This window comes from Plectropomus leopardus, chromosome 6 (genome assembly GCF_026936395.1).
Source record: "Plectropomus leopardus strain MGB_pleo_1.0 chromosome 6, ASM2693639v1, whole genome shotgun sequence".
Classification (NCBI taxonomy): domain Eukaryota; kingdom Metazoa; phylum Chordata; class Actinopteri; order Perciformes; family Serranidae; genus Plectropomus; species Plectropomus leopardus.
In genome coordinates, this window is record NC_142181.1 from 15,331,169 (window position 1) to 15,345,711 (window position 14,543).

Genomic DNA, 14,543 nt, shown 5'->3' on the forward strand with positions numbered 1-14,543 from the left:
CTTTAGCAGTAGTTTGTGAAAGTTTGTGACCAGGCTGCTGTTTTGTTCCTGCTTGAAAACAGACTAAGCACTGGCCCAACTTTCAAGTGTCACTCAGCACTAAATCAGGCCAGGCTTATATTGGCAAACAATTGCAGAAGAATATTTTTTTTCTAAAAGATTTTACCAAAGTGATAAGCACAGAAAATCTCTGAATTCTATGTACAACAGTCTGTCTTGATTAATTAATTTATTGAATGTTTCCAATAAACATAAATAAAGGCTTATCTTACGTGGAAGTGCAGTGCTATTGGTGTGCATTTGCCCTAAAAATTCAGAGCATTGATAACATTTTCAAGTCTTTTTTCTTTCTTATATATCAGAGTCATATTTCATGTCCCTCACATTTTATGTTTGACTTGTGTCTGCAGGCAGGTGTGTCTAAGCTGAACGAAGCTAAAGCATTGGTGGATGAGTTGAAGAGGCGGGCTGCAGAGCAGAGTGCACTGCTGAAGACTAAACAACAGGAGGCAGATTCTGCCCTGCAGGAAATAACTACATCCATGCAGGTGTGTGCGCGCTTGTGTGTGTAGGTGTGTTTATGACTGTGTGTATGTCAGTGTGTGTAACTGTGACACTCAGTGGCAGGCAGGACAGCGGTCCTGCAGGGTTTCATGTCTCCTCCAAGTTATATCTATCCTCCACTGAACTCTCACTGCAGCTCTGCTCTGCTCTTCTCTTCTCTTCTCTTCTCTGCTCTGCTCTGCTCTGCTCTGCTCTGCTCTGCTCTGCTCTTCTCTTCTCTTCTCTTCTCTGCTCTGCTCTGCTCTGCTCTGCTCTGCTCTGCTCTGCTCTGCTCTGCTCTGCTCTTCTCTTCTCTTCCATGACTGTGTCTCCCCTGCTGTGAAGATGCTATTTATTCAGTTTGTGTGCCTATGAGCATTTGTTTGTTCTATGACTTCTCATCAATTGTTTTCTATCTCCTGATAACCGCATTTCCATTTCCTCATGCTTGCTTTGTCTAGAGAATGGATTGGTGCATGGATAGATGAGTGGAGGAATCTGAACCCTCTTCATTAGTTATGATATCCCTCTGTCTTTCTCTCTGTGGGGAATCTGCTTCTTTAGGGAGACAGAGTGAAAGGGAGAGAGAGAGGAAACTAGAAACAAGAGAAAGAAAAACTGTCAGCAAAGTCAGTTTGCAGAGTGATAATTAACGACTAGACTTGTCCCTTTGGGCTGTAGCAGTTATGTCTCCTGTAGAGATGGAGACAGCAGGGAGGGAAAAAAGGAGGAGGACTTGAACAAAGAGATGAGGAGTGGAAACAAACTAGAAGGAAGAGTGATAGAGGCTTGGGGAAGATGGAAACACTCAGAGGTGGATGCAATGGAGTAGAAAGGAAAATGACATTTGGTAGAGGAAATAAAGAAAATTTAGGAAGGGGTCAACGCTTGACAGGGAGGGAATTGGAGGGATAAGGAGACAGTCAATGAAGAGATTAGCTTTGGGTGAGATGTGATAAGATGGATAGATTCTAAGGATACAGAGGTTTGAGAGGAAGTGTTTGGAAACGATGCTGCCAAACATTTATCTTCTCAGTCTTTTCATCCTCAATGATGTGTCTTGCTCTGACTGTTCCTAAACCAAATCTTTTATCTTTACTCAGAGGAAAACTTGGCTGTATCTCTGATGCATCTCAGAAATGAAGTACTGAAAAAAGAGAGTCTTTAGCATTTTCAAAAGTTATTGAGATAGGTTAAAGTTGAAGCATCTTTAGGTCAAGGGTTCACGTTTTCTTGTTTAATAGCAAGTTGTATAAACTCTTCAACCAAGCGATTGATTGATGGGGGAAAGGCTTGTTTTCTCATTTTTTTCCCATACACATGTCTCAGCATTAACACTTGTCCAGGTCCAAGTTAAAGCAAGTAGAATGCAGAGTGAAAGTGAAGTGAAAAGAAGCATCTGAAGGCTGTTTTTATCAACACAATGATCGTCACATGATCATTTTGGTTCTCCAGAACGCCAGTGACCAGAAGACAGAAATGGAAAAGATTAAAGGGAAGATGGCTCAAGAAGTGTCCAAGATTGAAGAGAGAAAGGCCAAAATAGATCATGAGCTGAAGGAAGTGCAGGTAAGTTTGACTTCTGCAGTCGGTATGACATATGTCAGTTACTAGAAATACTCACACATACAGCTGCCCTTTACCTTCTCTATACTCCCCATCCTAGCTGAACTTATCCCTTCTTTACTTCTGCATCCCTCCCTCCCCTTACCATTGCTGCCCTCTAGCCTTTGGTAGATGAAGCAAAGCGTGCAGTTGGAAACATCAAGCCCGAAGCTCTGTCTGAGATCCGCTCTCTCCGCATGCCCCCTGATGTCATCAGAGACATCCTGGAGGGGGTACTGAGACTGATGGGCATCTTCGACACCTCCTGGGTCAGCATGAAGAGGTGAGAGCGGGGAGAAAATTGAAGAATGTGTAAAAGGATAGACAGGACAGGGGGTGAAGAAGAAGGATAGATAGATAGATGAGGCGAGAGTTACGCCGTTGGGAGTAATTAAGCTGACGAGGATCTGCAACACCTTGTGGGTTACCAAAAAGAGGTGTGAGGAGGTAATAGGGGTGTCAAGAGATGGATGGGGACAGAGGAGGAAGAGGTTGAAAGGCTTTGCGCAGCTATGAAAGGAGAGGGAGAGAAGAGATGTGAGATTTTAAGTACTATCTGTAAAAGTTTTTTTTTTTTTGTAAAGTCCCCCAAAACATCCATTTCTTTTCGACTTTTAGCTGTGTTCAAAGATAGATATTTTCCCAACACTTATTCACATGGCTGAAGAGAAATAAAAGCAGGTGTCAAAAAAGTTGTGGTATAGTATTTTATGCAGACTATTTTAAATTATAAATATGTTAAAATATGGTTTTTTTATGTGTGTCTCATGTGTTCATGCACTTATGCTGCATCACTGTGTCGACGCAATTCCTTTGTGTTTCACTGTTGATTTAAATTTAGCTTTTGGTAAAAATCACTCATCTGGCCGTGGGCACCTTTAGAGGGGATCAGACAGACAAAAATCATTCTGCCCTGCTAATGACTCATGTTAATTGGGTGAGCAGACTCAACTCTGAGCACTGCAAGTAACAAAGAGTGAACGAGGGTGACGTGTATGTGTGTGTGTGTGTGTGTGTGTGTGTGTGGGTGCGCGCTCTTTATGAGTAACAAAGAGAATAAATTTCAACTGTTTGCGCTTAATTAGAGATGAAAAAAACTTTAAGTCTCATAATTTTAGGCTTGAATTAACATTAACTTCCTCATTTTCTGCATAAAAAGTCACTTTATTCTGTCTCCCTCTCTAATGATCTGTCTCTTTAACTTCCTGACTTTGCTTCATTGCCATGACATGTATCAAACTCTCACACACATCCAGTTTGTGTGTGTATCTTTTTTTCCGCTGCTTTATTTCTCACCTGCTCATGTCCAATCCTCTCTCTCTTTCTTGTTTTTTTTCTTTTTTCTCTTTTCTCTGAAGCTTTCTTGCTAAGCGGGGTGTGAGGGAGGACATAGCTACATTTGAGGTGCGGAACATCACCCCTGAGATTCGCCAGAGTGTGGAAGAGCTACTCAACAGAAACAAGGCCTCCTTCGATCCCAAGGTTAGCTTGCCTCTTGGGCAGAATAAGAATTAGACTAGATGCATGACCGGTGGATGCTATAAACCGCTTTATTTTTTATTTTTTTGTTGGATAAAGATGGTATTGTGGCTATTGTAATGACTGAGTTGATTCTGACATGTGATGTTTTTATGGTCAGAATGCAAAGCGTGCAAGTGCAGCAGCTGCTCCCCTGGCTGCCTGGGTCAAAGCCAATGTCCAATACTCCCACGTCCTAGAGAGGATAGAGCCACTGGAGAGAGAGCAGGCCGGACTACTGGAGTAGGAACACACACATGCACACACCACTCCAAGAAACACTTAAGAATGATTGATTTCTTTGACACAACTGTCTTAAGCTGTTTAAAGCTGTACTTCATAATGATTGGAGGCTTGTCAAAGAGCTAGTGGTCTTGACAGTGTGTACTTATGGTCTTTTATGTACATGAAATTTTACATACTCATAGAAACACACATGATACCTTTCTGTGTTTTTGTGTGTATGTATCCAGGAACCTGAGGAAGACGGAGAGTAGGAAGAATAAGCTGGAGGACCAGCTTAACTCTGTTGGAGCCAGAGTCAATGAATTGAAAGAGAAGTAAGCCTCCTTCCAACTTTCCCTCTATTCTTCCAGCCTGTTATCCTTCCATTTCCCCTGTATTTCATCTGTCACCAAATGTAATGATTTTCACCTTGTCATGTATTACCCTTATAACGTTTTCATAATAACCAGTATGAATATATGAATTCTTCCATTATTCCCTCATGATGCATAAAAATTGGGCCATGACATTAGTTTAGTTTAAGCAGAGCGAAATTTTTTTCAAGCTGTGATAAAAAGCAGGTATGACTGGCAGTGATGCAGTTTGCAGTTTGCAATTAGCCTGTAAAGCTAATGTGGTGATACACTTTTTGCAGTCGGCCTCCTTTTGCTTTTCTTCTCTGCCACCTGTATTCCTCCATCATGGAGTTACATTAACAAGGATATAAACAATCAATAATACCTAAAGAGGGAGCTCATTTCTATCCTGATCTTGCTGGACATTGGCCAGTCTCACTACTCGTCAGGTCATAGTTCAGAAAAGGTGGACTTCACACTGCAAGTGTGCTCTTCTGCTCTCTCCGTTGCTCTTTCCTCCAAATCTTCAACCTTTGCTTTCTCCACCTGTCAGTCCAGCCATTTATCTTTCTATCCATCTCTGTTCATACAATCATTTTTATGGCCATTACGTTCTTCTCCACTCTTCTCCTCCTCTGTAGTCTCACCTCACCTCACCTCACCACATTTCACCTCACCTCACCTCACCACACCTCACCTCACCTCACCGCACCTCACCTCACCGCACCTCACCGCACCTCACCACCTTACACTGTATTGTCTGTCAGATTTCATGCCATGTGCACAGATTCGTAATCTACTTTCAGCAACACTGAAGAAGCTACAAATGACTTAACCCTTTGAAACCTGAGCAAATTGTTTTGATGTCTTTCAAAAACATGGGGTAAGGCTGAGGAGAACTTAACAAGACGTGGCCCAAAATGAGCAAAGAATTATTAAAAAAGTTAAAAGAAAATTACCTGAAAATAACCCCCAAAAAAGAGTAAAACGATTACAAGCAAGAATATATTATTTTTTTCTGCACCATAATATTAAAGATAAAATTATTTTAATTGTGAATGTAGTTTTCTGGACACTTTTGCATTTTTGGGATAATTTTCTAATCCTACCTGCTTTTTCAAAACAAATTGTTTCACCTTTTACTAGTGTCTTGCAATTTATGGGACATTTCTTGCCAAGTTGGTCTTGCTTTTTTTCCCCATGTTTTAGAAAGAAATCAAACCAATCTGCTCAGGTTTCAAAGGGTCAAATAGCTTGTGAACAGCATCTGAACACAGCACAGGAAAACTGATGTCAATCCAGGTTTCAAAGGGCTAAACATTGGAGAAGTTTATTTTTTCAATCTCTTTAATATGTCTTTGTTAGATTAAACAAATATCAGAATGTCAGTCTAAGAAATCTCCAATGAGCACACACAAAACACATTTACCTACTTACTGATCTGGTTTCCTCCTCCTAACTCTGTCCCTCAGGTTTCAGTGTCATACGACAGAGGCAGCCAAGTTGGAGGCTGAGGTGACAAAAGCTCAGGACACTATCACTGCTGCTCAGCAGCTCATATCGCAACTGGACGGAGAACACACGCGGTGGAACGCACAGGTAGTTTGATATATGGGTGTGTTGATGTGTGTGTTGGTGTGGGAGGTTATACACATTTACTAGGAAAGAAGCTCATTTACCATGTAAGAGCAACAGGAGGTGTGTGTGTGTGTGTGTGTGTGTGTGTGTGTGTGTGTGTGTGTGTGTGTGAGTGAGAGAGAGAGAGAGACAGGAGGATGTATCCTGCTGTCTTGGGTCCCTTCTGGCTGTTTTTGCTCCTCTCTGCAGCATCTGTCTGCACCTTAATTAAAACACTCAATCTCTTCCTGACGCACACACACATCCGCATGCACACACACACACACACACACACACACACACACACACTCACTGCCTCCTTCAAGGCCCGCACCAAAGAGACAGTTTACTCTCTACTCACGTATTTCCATACACACACGTACACACTTCAACTCTTCTGCACACTCTGCAGAAGCTGCGTTCCCCTATATGTTAATGCCTCTAAGTTATTGAAGTGTTTCATGGGATGGGGAGCCATGTAGAGAGAGGGGAGAACAAATACAGAGTAAGTGGTGCAAAAATAGATGCATATTGGAGTTCAAGTGTAGAGCATGGCAGGGTGTGTGACAGTACAGTAGACCAGAGAATACAAAGCCTGCAGCCACAGATGTAAGCGTTCAGGGGTCACAAGACTTGACAATTAAGTCTGATGATGCATAGCTATTCGCCAAACTTGTGCATTTGTGATCTCCTGACATGCTGCTAGACTCAAAGGAATCCTGATCAACATAGAAATTACTGCAGTATTGTCACATTAGCTCATATTGAGTGTGTGCGCGTTCCTACTTTTGTTAGTTTATCTTGTGTTCTCGTACAAACCATTGCAGACATTTTTGGATTATTAACTGTTTTGAGTTTAGGGTTTCTCAATTTGGAAGAGTGAATGAGGGGTCACATTGCATGCCCACATGGGTCAAGTTCCCACCACTTACTCTTCAAAAAGGACTTAAATCCTTTTTACCAGGACCTATGCCTTTTAAGTAACCTCTTGCTGGTTTCTCTACTTGCTGTTATGTTTATATTTTTTGTGACTTTTAAATATGCTTTTATGCTAGTTGTTTTTATCTGTATTTTTTTTACTCCCATGCTTTCAACTTGTTTGTAGATTGCATTACAAATAAAATCGATTATTATTATTATTAACAGTAGTAGCGGTAGTAATAATAGTATTTTATTATTGTTGTTGATATTATTATTATTATTACTATTAAGTTGCTTAAATTTCTGTTTTTATTCCATCTCTCTCACCTTTCATCCCTACCCTTTCGTTACATTCTTTCTACTAGTTCCTCCCGATCTTTGTGGTTCCCTTCCCTCTTGTCTTCCTCTTTTCTTTTTTTGACATTTTGTTTATTTGGTTTCATTTATTAGCAACAATCATACAGTCATCTTTAGTTAAGTACTTTTACAAGGTAGAAACAATTAAAACAAATATAGAACATGGGGTGTTCAGCATTTAAGATAATATATAATGATAATATAAAGCCATTTCCTTGTCATTGCTTTTGTAGTAGTTACACTCTGTATTTCAAATAAGTTGTTTGTTTTAATATTTGTCAATGTTGAAAGTAAAAGGCCAAAAAGGGGCTCATCCCACTTTGTCTTCCTCCTTTATATATATATATTTTTAACCTTAATGAAATCCCTGTCTCTCGTCCAAACAGATGTCAGAGATAAAAAATGAGTTGGATACGCTCCCTATGAGGGCCATGCTTGCTGCAGCCTTCATCACCTATCTGTCTGCAGCTCCTGAGGACCATAGAAGACACTGCCTAGAGACCTGGATGGCTCAATCTGGACTACAGAGTAAACATAATACTACTAATTCTTACAGCCAATACACTAGCACCAGCATATGTCAGCTCTTGTGCTAACAGCCTACACAGACACACTTCTACCCACACCTGGCACAAATCCTGTGGTGATACATATAGTACATAAACAGCACTTGCACTCTCCTGATTTACAAAATAAGAGCGCTGAAATAAGTCCCACAGCTCTTTCTTTTTTGCTTGATCAAAGTCTAAGTAGTTTATGGTAAGTTTGGTGTGTTTCAACCTGGACCCTATTTCCCAATGTTTTTGTGTTTAAATTACTAATAGGAACAACTATTTTTGTAATTGGTCCAGTATTGAGCAAAAATACTACAGCCAGCAGCTGCAAAACTTGTTGCAATGTAACTATTCGGGGCATATTCCCAACGTCAATTGGCATCCATTAAAAGTGCTTCTTTTTGCCACTGGCGAGCTCTGTTTTTATTTGACATGTATGACAACTTATGGAAAGGATCCTTACAGACACATACCTTTTCGTTAAAAGTAAGATCTTTTTTGTTTAACCAGAAACACCCCTGAAATCACTATTGCTCAACCAATCGGACTCTGTATAAATAAACAGTAATCATATCATCATAGAACACACTTCAAAGTTGACAGAAATAAAATAAAACTCACAGATCCCATCGTGGCTTATCTTTATACTGTATCAACATTCACCACCTCTGGTTTGATTGAAATAAAAGCCTAATTCACCCAGTTAGATGTGAATATGCACTGGGTTTATACATGCTAGAAATACTGTTAATGTCTGGTGGAACTGGTGATGTTGATTTTGGGGCTTTTTCTGGTTAAGCGAGAAAAGATCTTGCTCCTTGACAAAAAGGTCTGTCTCTGTAGGGGTGCTTTTCCATAAGTTTAGTGATTATGTTATGTATTTGCTTTATCGTAGCTGCCAGCTGCAGTGCTCTAAATCAACACTGGACCAAGTTGTTGTTTCTATTAGTTATCAAAACATGGGAAAATAGAGTCCTTGTTAAAAAATATCAAACTTGCCTTTCAACTAGTAACCATTAGTAACGTTTGCTGTAAATTACACACTCCAAGTGTGTAATTTACAGCAAACTGCCTGACTTTTTATTCACGTTGATGTTTTGCCTTTTATCTTTTATTTGCCTTTTATTTAACCATGTGAGTAATCCAACATGTACAAACTTAGAAAAAAAACCCACACTCACTCAATAAGAATTACAGTGCCCGATAATTCTTTTTTTTTTACATCACTGGATTGCACTTCTCATCTGCCAAGCATAATCACCTTAATTTGTCAGCTCTTCTTTTCATATATTAATATTCCATCCACAAAAATAAACCTGTCAACTGTGTGCAGTCTCTTTCAGCACTAATTGTTGTCTTACTAATAGCTCTGACCATATAATTCTGCTTGGCAACCTCTTTCCCATAGGGCTTCAAATGTCCATGTAAATCCTAAACAGCTGCGTTGACCACCTATTGTTTCTAAATACCTATGTCCATTCAATGGCTTACCCACAAATTAGTTGTCAAGATTACCCAGTGACCCCACTTTAAGTATAGTATAATGTGTTTAGACGCATTAAGGGATTGGGAATGACTGCCAGTATCTGTGGGGTTTGTGTAAAAATTGCCAACACTGTTTTCTGTGAGCAAATGTAAAAGCAACAAATAACTTGTTACAAATTTGTTTTTTGTGTGTTTAAATCAGAGTTTGACTTGCGGTCATTCCTGTGCTCGGAGAGTGAGCAGTTGATCTGGAAAAGTCAAGGGCTGCCCTCTGATGACCTCTCCATGGAGAATGCACTTGTCATACTACAGGTTAGACATCCATTTGCCTGTCTGTCGAATCTCATCAATCTCTTCATTTTTGTTTTAATTCCCTTGATTAAAATTCTGCTTTGACTCAGAATGTCCTTTGTTATCAAATTAATTAAATCATCAATTCCCATCTCTACTACTTCTTTTAGTTTTTGTCTGGCTGAAGTTATTGCAAACTATCAGCTTACAGTATGTATTTGTCTTACAGCATGTACTTGTCACAGCCAACCTCCATATTGATAGTCATATCAAGCATTCTGCCCTCGTTGCCATTCATCTGTCCTCCATTTGTCTGTATTGTTTTGTTTTTACCATTGCTGCCTCCAGATCAATGAACTCAAATTACGGGTAAGAAGTCGTTCTATCATTCATCCTTATAGCTCCCACTTAGTTTAGTATAGCCTCTTTATTTCTGTCACTGTCTGTGTATGTGTGACTCTGTTACAAGTTTGTAAAGATTGTCATATACACTCTTAGAAATAATGGTCTAACTAGAACCATATAGGGTTCTTAAGCTTGTCCCCATAGGAAAACCTTTTTTTTGGTTTATGGTTGAACCTTTTATAAAGGTTTCAGAGGGTTCTCCCTCGAACCCAGCATAAAAGGTTATACCTAGAACCATCTGTGAAGGTTTCCTACTAGAACCCCTCATGAAAAATTCTACCTGGAACCCTTCTATGGTGTAATGGCCCAGAACCCTCCCTTGGTTTTCTATACAAAACCTTTCCACAGTCTGGGGTTGCAAACAAAAGCCCAACCAGGGGGTTCTACTGAGAACCCTTTTATATTCAAAGGTTTTATTTTTGAAGCCACCTATTGAGCTCTAAAAAAAGTAACTGACTGCGTTGTTCTATCTTCCACTAACCATGGTTGTAGTTTAACAAGTTTCCCTGAGGCCAAGGCAGCCAAGTCCAGCAGCCTTGGGCACCCTGAAGCTCCTAAAGGGGCGGGGCTGCTGTGGTCCAGTACAGCTCACAGCAAGCATGGTTCACAACTATGTTTTTAGGGGTGGAGATTTTGTGAAAGTTAAAACTTTATTTTGATACTCCACCTACAAATTGTTTATAGAGTATTTTTAACTCAAAATTAAAAAATGTAACCTTTTCACTTTAGATGTTTATCTGTCGAGCATATGTAACAATTTATGACATACTCAGTGATTCAGGTCAAGCTGAAGTTCAACTAATTTATTCTGAGAAAATGTGGGTATGTTCATGATTTGTCACATATAATCTATGGATAATCTATAAAACATCTACAGCTGTTGAAATGTTATAAATATCCTAGCAGCTATTCATAGGTGGACAATCAGAACATAAAAAAGAATTAATATAATAGGGGGTTTCAGATACATCTACATTTGAAACTACCACTTGAAACATTGGTAAACATTTGAATATTTGAGGGTGAGAATTTTTCAACACCCATGCTTTCAACAATCATTGAAGTACTTTTTTCTTCCAAAAAGGTTCTTTGAATGATAGGGGGTCATAACGGAACCCATAGTCTTGCAAAGAACCCGTTCTTTAAAAAACGTTCTTCAGCTGCAAGTGGTTCTGGGTAGAGCCTCAGCCTTTAAGGAAAACCTGTTTGGAACCCTTGTTTCTTTTGTTTGTTTTCACTTAAACACACTAGTATTTATTGGAAAACTGAAAACTAAGTTATTTCAGTCAGTCATGCGTCTTTGTACAGATCTACAAAGAGGATTAAGGAAGCTGCAGCATTAAAATTTTCACATTAATAGTAGCAAATGAAGTATGTACTGAGTTAGTTGCTGACTGTTTAAGACATAGATTGTATAAATGTATAGATGACCATGGCTCACACACACATACAAAAGAAATCAGACCATGATAACTTCTATCAGTAGGTAAAGTAAGATAAGGCAGGGGCAAATAAACAGACAAATAGGTGGGTTTGAGGGGAAAAATCTTTGAGCAAGAGACCATGAAATGGAAGAGCACAGGATGAAAAAGGGGTGGTGGACTTCATTCCTTTGCTTGGCATAGGAGTGACGCTGGTCGATAAGCATGACAGCAGTGAGACAGGACTGAATTACACACACACACACACACATCTCCTTTTCTTCTGTGACTGAGTCTTTTTTAAAGTAAAACCATCCTAAAACAACTTAAGCTGAAACACAATTCTTTATCATTATTATGTACTCAGAGTGTTGCCTGTCCGTTCCTGATCGACCCGTCATGCCGAGCTACAGAGTGGCTACGTACACATCTCCAACAGCACAGACTAGAGGTCATCAACCAACAGGTAAACACACACACACACACATATCTTGCACATAATAGAGGTCATTAACTATCCTTGTGGGTTTGCAAACTCATTTTCCTGCACACATGCACACTAGTTAAAAATCAATCAGCCCTACATCTAACCTAACAGTAAGGTAACTTTTATGTCTGCAGGAGCCTGTAAAGCAATTGCTGTCAAACATTTCTTTGAAGTGTTTCATTAGTTGTACTTGATTGATCTTCTTCTTGCCTGATGGCTCCAAGTCTATTTTAAGTCCATTAGTATACCCTTATTTATCATTAGTTGCCACCACTGTTTGACAGAGCGTATGATTAAGCCACCTTTACCTTTCTCCTCGATCTATCCAGTGGTTGATTTTAAAATATGATATGACTACTTTAATCAATGCTGGACTGTAATACTCATTACTTACTAATCACTAGTTAGCATCTGCAAAATAAGTGTCATTATTTATTACACCATTAGAGCAGTGATTTAGATTTTTTTGACACAGTGCTCTTTAGAAGATTGAATATCTCCTTTGTCTCATACTACTTTATAAGTCACTGTTATCACTGCTCTGTCCACCAGGCACAAGATACTGTAGGTATTACTTGACATGAGCTGTGCACCATTTTCATCATCTTGTCTGTAAATGAAAAGATTTTACCATAAGCCATCTCGAATGTTGTTTCCCTGAATTTGGCAGTACATCCTACCAGCGTGACAATCACACAAGTTTGTTACTATGAAGAACTGCTTTCAGGTCAACACCGTGATGAAGTGACAAGTATGCAGATGAGTTTCCCTGAGACGGTTTCTGGCAGTTTGTGCAGAAATTTTTCAGTTCAGTGCAAACCAGTTGTTGCATCAGCTGTTTGGGCAGCTGGATGTGGAGGTCATGAGCTTGTGTGGCTATTTGTGGTCTGCGGTTGTGATGTACGGGCAAATTTGCAGAAACAACATTGTAGGCAGCTCATGGTAGTGAAATGAACAACTTGTTCACGAGCAACAGCCCTGGTAGACATTCCTGCAGTCATCATGCCAATGGCACGCTCCCTTAAAACTTGGGAAGTCTGTGGCATTTTGTTGTGTAATCAAACTGTATTTTACTGTATTTTATTTCTTTTCCCAGTTTGTTATGTGTATTGTTAGTCACATACATTAATGTGTAAGAGGTCTTACATCTTTATATGTTTTTTATTTGTGAAGAAAATAAACATTGGTAGTTATAGGCTTTCATTCAAGCAACCTGAAACAAAAGAAAACCAGATTTTATTTTTTATTTTAATAGTTACCAATAAATCCTTTCGCTAAATGAGTACTTTCACCAACCAACACTGGACTTTAAAGTATTCTTACAATTCTGTGTCTGTTTGCCTGGTATCTATAGGATAGTAACTTCATGACATCTCTGGAGCTGGCGGTCAGATTTGGAAAAACCCTTATCATCCAAGAGATGGATGGAGTTGAACCTGTGCTCTACCCACTGCTGAGGAGGGACCTCGTAGCACAGGGTATGCACACACTCACCAACAACATTTGGGTGTGAGAAAACCAATTGATTATTTATCACCCATCCTCTGAGTGCTAACTAAAACGCCTACTTCTCACCTCTGTCTGAAAACCACTTTTCTTCGCACCAGTAAATCCCATTTTGAGGGGTATAACTGGAATGAGTTAATGTGAGCCAGGTACCTATTAAACTTTTCAGTCAACTAGTTTCTCACTTCAGCACATAAGGCAGTTTGAAAGGTCTTCCATAAAAACAAACAATTATGATCAAAACCCTCCTATTTTCCACAAAAAGAGTTTGCCGTGACTCTGTATTTGAGCAAGGCTGATGCTAATGGAGCTATAGAAACAGGGAGGTAAATGGCTAACGTGAGGCTGAAGTAATGAGCATACTGTTGGGGAGCATTAGAGATGACTCAGGAAAGAAAAGCGTGAACCTTGAAGCGGGTAAATAAATACAGATAATTAAAGACAAAATAGAGCTGTCACACCATTTGTGCTGACATTTGATGGCGCTCTTAAGTACATAAAAAAAGTTTTTCATTATGGTTTCTTTTATTGGATTTCCTTATATTGCACAATCTTTGCTTCTAAAAATATATTATTTTACCCCTGTTCAGTCATAGTCAATTGCTTGCAAGGTCATGCTCTTTACACATGTGAACATCCACACACAAAGTATGTCTTATTATATTTACCAGTAACTTATTATATTAGTTACTGGTAATTGATATTTATTATTTAAAATCAGAATACAGGTGCACTCTGTACTGCTTTGTTCATTCTTTTTTTTTAATCGATAAATGCTTCTTAAATACTTCTTCAAATTAAAAGGAGATGCACAGAAATACATCTTATGTCCACGCATGGCTGTTGTTGAATCCCCTCTTCTGATTTCACTTGTGATATTTTGGCTCAGATAGCTGCATACCAATTAAAGCTGTAGGTATGTGTAAACAGAGGTTGGATGTGCCTTAGAAAATGAGGGTGATTCATAAGGCTCTGAATCATCCAGGGAGAGGTGGTTGTCTATTTGAAGTTGAATTGGAAAGAGTGGGGGCAGAGAAAGCGTAAGAAAGGCCAAGTTATCCACTTAAAAGTAGTGCTGAACAGGATGGAAAAAAGAGGTGAGACAAAGGCATAGCAGCACTGCATTGCAGACATTGAGAAGACAGAGTAGAAGAGAAAGTAAAAGGATGAAAATATAATTTAAAGTGGCCAGTGTTACAAGCTCGTATGATACAGTGTTATGTATATAACAGAGACTCTTTTTTCTTTTTTT

At 39.3% G+C, this 14,543-nt stretch overlaps 1 protein-coding gene across 5 annotated transcripts in view; it reads left to right on the plus strand.

Moving 5' to 3' along the window:
• Positions 1–14,543, plus strand: part of dync2h1 (dynein cytoplasmic 2 heavy chain 1) — a 127,327-nt gene that overhangs the window by 46,137 nt on the left and 66,647 nt on the right. For 3 of the 5 annotated variants that reach the window (XM_088078855.1, XM_088078856.1, XM_088078857.1), the window contains exons 60-71: positions 411–548; positions 1,999–2,112; positions 2,271–2,431; positions 3,507–3,630; positions 3,788–3,909; positions 4,140–4,226; positions 5,720–5,846; positions 7,529–7,670; positions 9,384–9,493; positions 9,821–9,841; positions 11,666–11,764; positions 13,140–13,263. In XM_088078855.1, coding sequence (XP_087934981.1) covers positions 411–548; positions 1,999–2,112; positions 2,271–2,431; positions 3,507–3,630; positions 3,788–3,909; positions 4,140–4,226; positions 5,720–5,846; positions 7,529–7,670; positions 9,384–9,493; positions 9,821–9,841; positions 11,666–11,764; positions 13,140–13,263 — 1,369 coding nt within the window. The remainder of the gene's footprint in view (positions 1–410; positions 549–1,998; positions 2,113–2,270; positions 2,432–3,506; positions 3,631–3,787; positions 3,910–4,139; positions 4,227–5,719; positions 5,847–7,528; positions 7,671–9,383; positions 9,494–9,820; positions 9,842–11,665; positions 11,765–13,139; positions 13,264–14,543) is intronic. The other 2 variants (XM_088078858.1, XM_042486268.2) reach the window with 1 other exon arrangement.